This window comes from Morone saxatilis, unplaced genomic scaffold (genome assembly GCF_004916995.1).
Source record: "Morone saxatilis isolate NCDOM2014 unplaced genomic scaffold, NCSU_SB_2.0 Contig4, whole genome shotgun sequence".
Taxonomy (NCBI): Eukaryota; Metazoa; Chordata; class Actinopteri; family Moronidae; genus Morone; species Morone saxatilis.
This window is the reverse complement of record NW_023339984.1, coordinates 12,654,740-12,658,820: the sequence shown is the minus strand read 5'-3', so window position 1 is coordinate 12,658,820 and position 4,081 is coordinate 12,654,740. Positions and strand designations below refer to the sequence as shown.

The 4,081-nt window shown below is 43.5% G+C and overlaps 2 protein-coding genes across 2 annotated transcripts in view; one reads left to right on the top strand and one right to left on the bottom strand.

Annotated features, from left to right (window-relative positions):
* Positions 1-1,738, top strand: part of si:ch211-1o7.2 (ankyrin repeat domain-containing protein 53) — a 3,444-nt gene extending 1,706 nt beyond the window's left edge. Inside the window, exons 4-6 of the mRNA XM_035675508.1 lie at positions 471-635; positions 719-839; positions 1,048-1,738. Coding sequence (XP_035531401.1) covers positions 471-635; positions 719-839; positions 1,048-1,620 — 859 coding nt within the window. The 3' untranslated portion in view covers positions 1,621-1,738. The remainder of the gene's footprint in view (positions 1-470; positions 636-718; positions 840-1,047) is intronic.
* A 1,610-nt stretch (positions 1,739-3,348) lies between these two features.
* Positions 3,349-4,081, bottom strand: part of tex261 (testis expressed 261) — a 4,552-nt gene continuing 3,819 nt past the window's right edge. Inside the window, exon 6 of the mRNA XM_035675509.1 lies at positions 3,349-3,924. Within this exon, the coding sequence (XP_035531402.1) occupies positions 3,809-3,924 (116 nt within the window). The 3' untranslated portion in view covers positions 3,349-3,808. The remainder of the gene's footprint in view (positions 3,925-4,081) is intronic.

Genomic DNA, 4,081 nt, shown 5'->3' with positions numbered 1-4,081 from the left:
CTTCTCCCAGGGAGTCCTGGCCAAGACTGGCGGCAAAAAGTTTCAAAAAAATATACATAAAAGACAGGACAAAGGTTACATACTACACCACAAAAAACACAAAGAAGACATTACACTTAACTCAAGCTACTACAACTTAAAGGGCACCTAGTTAGAAACAATTACACTGTTCTGTCAGAGGTTGACTTTTAAAAGGTTTTAAAAGTATTAAATAGTTGAGTATTCTAGATTTAGGGTGTTTTGAAAAAGAGAAGAAGAAGAAGAAGAAGAAGAGAAGTGTTTTTTAAAACAGAAGCTTAGAATAGAAACAAACTACAAAAGTAAAATTCAGATTAAAATGAGATGATGGTGAAAGTTTATTGCTGCTGCTGCTGCTGCAAGGGATAATGACTGTAATGATGAGGATTATGATGACACTGAAGATAATGATGATGAAGCTCTGAAGAAATCTTTTTAACTGTTATTGGCAGTGCCACAAAGTCAGGGACGACCCCGCTGCACCTGGCCGCCTCTGAAGGCTTCCTGGATTGCACGGAGATCCTCTTGCAGGCCGGAGCAGATGTGTCGGCCCGGGACAACGAGGGACACACTCCTCTGGATTTGGCCCGCATCTGGTGCCGCAGGAAAGTAGCAAGGTAACGAGCTGCAAGAGCAATTCACACCGAAATTAAACTTCTAAAACTGATAGAATTTTTTTTGACACTTTTGTTTTGTGTAGGTACCTGAAAAACTGCATGTGGCAGAAAGATAAGAAGAAAGAAATGCAGGAGAGAAAGCTAGTTCAGGCTTTATACAGTGATCTGGTGGATATGGCGAAGATGAATAACCTCAATAAAAAGGTTAGTTTGTGTTAATTTACCCCCAAAAGTGTGACAGAATCCGCAAAATTGATTTATTTATATGTCAAAACACTTTTTATATTGTATTAAAGAAAAACACAGCTAAATGAAATCTTACTTTATAAAATGTATTCTTGGACAATGACATTTGCAGCATATTTTTAACATATCTAAGAAGCTAATCACATTTTCTCTGTTTTCTTTACAGACACTTATTGATGTGAAGGTGGCGGAGTGGGCGAACAAGAAAGGTCTCCCACTCCTCAAAGATTTCTCCCCTAGAGTCTCGGTGAGCCGGTACCACACCCAGTGCCTCTCACCAGATCACAACAGTCCTAACCCAAAACATGCCAAGCACCCGTTGAACCACCACCAACCGGTAGCCCCTCAAGAGAACAGGAGCACCTCCACCAATTTGCCTCCAGCCTCACCCTCCAGGCCATGGACCATCTTCATGGGCATCCAGCCAGAGAGGCCCCCTATAGTGCCGGACCTCCGGGACAGCATCACGGTGTGGAGGGACAGCAGCAGCAGCAGGCAGCCTCAGTACACGTCAAAGTGGGACGCTACGCCTCACCCCGCCCCTGACCTGCCTCTGGATGTCATCGAGAGGGCGCTGTTCCCCAGAGCCTTCCCTTCCAGGATCGCCTCCCCTCGGTGCTTTGAGCCACAGGACATCATAGAGGTCCAGCGCCTAGGATACCCCCAGGGGCGGAGCACCTCCCCCTGGACAGAGGTGGCGATGCACCTGGCTGAGGTGCTGGAGCCCGGACATTACTGATCCTCACGCTGGAAGAGCTTCATCTGAACCTGAAACTAGTAGATGTGTTTAAGAATGTATTAAAACTCATCTGGTAATCAAGTATTTGATATATTTTTACATCCAAACTTGGTTGGAATTTAACACATTTTTATAGTTTTTATATCAAACGATGTGGAAATTAACACGTTAGTATTGTAATTATAGGATTGTAAGAAATCACGTATCTGTACAATTTCTCATCCAGAGTATTTACAGGCATAACAGCAGACTCCTCCGAACAGAATATCCTGCTACCCCCACGACTTCGGCTGAAGGTGACAAAATCAAAAACGCCACACTCCAGACAAAAAGCGAGGGGCAATGGAGGGGTGAGTTAAGGGTGAGAAAACCTCAGTGAACTGGGTCACCTGTCACAGATGTATCCCTGCACTTTCACTGATCCTCCCCCAGGGAACTGACTCGGTATCCAGGTGAGGGCTTGTCAACAGCATGTGTGTAACTGTGAGCTGTGGCCTGTCAGCTAAAGGTGTGTGTGTGTGTGTTGCGGTTTTCCCTTTACTTTGTGAAGCACTTCACACCTCAGTGGGGGTCAGAGTGCACACTAGCCTAAACCTGGTGCACCCACTGTGACCGAGCCATATGGGACTTGAATAACATAGCGCCATCCAGTTAGACAGTCCGACACACACACACACACACACACACACACACTCTCTCGACGGAGTGGAGTTCAGGGCGTGACAACAGTCCATCCATCCTACTGCAAATAAAATGTAACACTGAATGAGTGAATTTATCTGATTTAATTGGAAATGACGAAGATCAGTCTAGATCTATTTTGGCCTTTTATTTCCTTGAACACCAACCTGTGAAAAGAATAATTTCATCTGCATTTTTTCATTAAAATCTCTTTCATTTTATTATACACTTGGTGTGCATACCAACCAATGAATCGCACTCAGTAATTGGTAAAAAGAATTTCAGCCTCTTTAATAGTACTCTCATCAAACCGCTTCGAGCAGCTTTTGTCCCCGACAGCTGTAAGCTTACAAGAGTCATTGCACAGGTTCGATCTTCAGAAAGGTTTCCATTTGTCTTTGACGTCGTGTTAACCGAACAATCAATGTACAAAAAAAGAAAAGTCTGTTTGTTATTACTTTGAATGTTTTAAAAATTGCCCAGAAAAGTCAGGCATGTTGCAGACTACAGCGCTGGTGATTAATTAAAGTGTAGATGCAAGAGATTTAAAAAAAGTGCATCGTTTTTGTGGCCACGTCGGATTTAAGGGTGTTTAATTATGAAGTAATCCTTTCCAAGAGCCTTTATTAACCTCCTTTTCACCGATGTGATGCAACCGGGCAGAGTATTTATACCACGTCAGACATTATAATTGGAACAGGACGCCTCCATAGATCACACACTGACTCCTTACAATTAAACTTTAGACTGCCATTTCTCAATTAAAGTAATCTTAATAAGCGCTTCTGTGGCGAAGGCCTTTTCTCCTGCAGCTGGTTTGCCACATAAAAACACTTTTTGTTTCCTTTCAAAGATCGCTTCACACCAAAATCCAGGCTCTGACATCAGAATATATCCAGAAAGTACCATTACGCTGTCTCATTTATCCTCAACCCGCTTTCTTCATCCGTATTTCGTCTCCTAAAGCTACTTTGTGTCATCAGTGCTACTTTGTGTATTGAATCAGATGAAGTGTGAGAAACTACAACACACAAATGACAGCAGATGTCATCTCAAGAAGAAAACCGATAAGGATTTATCTGCCAAAGTCAAACTTTACAGGTATTTGGTGGTTGTTAATTTCAGACCCCTGCACGTACATATTTTAATACCAAAGCTTAAAAAATGGAGTCCAACGTGACAATTAGAAAGCACTGCGCTACAGACAAGATCCTCTCAGTGAGGTCTCTATTAGATGTTGTTGGCAGTCAGTACAGACAGACAGGGAAAAAAAAAAAATAAGAGGAGAACATGGCCTGTGTAAACTCGTGGGCTCATCCAGCAGGAAGCTCTGTTCATTGGTCCGTCCTCTTCGTGTGCTCTTCTTCCACTTCGGCCACTGCTTTGTTTTAGTCCCATCCAGAAACAAATTCCCATTGTCCTTCCTGCTTCCCCCCTTAAATCTCTGACACATACACACACACACGCACACCCCCGATGGCGAGGCTGCACCCCGAGTCTGAGCTCATCAGTACATTTTCTGTCGGCTGGGCAGCACTGCCTCCTTGAGGAAAGAGAACACGAGGAGGATCCCGGACCTCTTCCCCCTCTTGCCCTTAGTGAAGTAATTAGACACCACATCATCTAAAAAAAAAATAAGAGGGCAGTTGTTAATTATACCATTCATCCATTATCTATCTGGTTATCCTGTGAAGGTTTAGAGGGGGCAAAGATACTAAAGATAGAACAAACTAAACTGATCCCACACAGGGAAAATAGGAGTGCGCCCAACGTGGGGCTC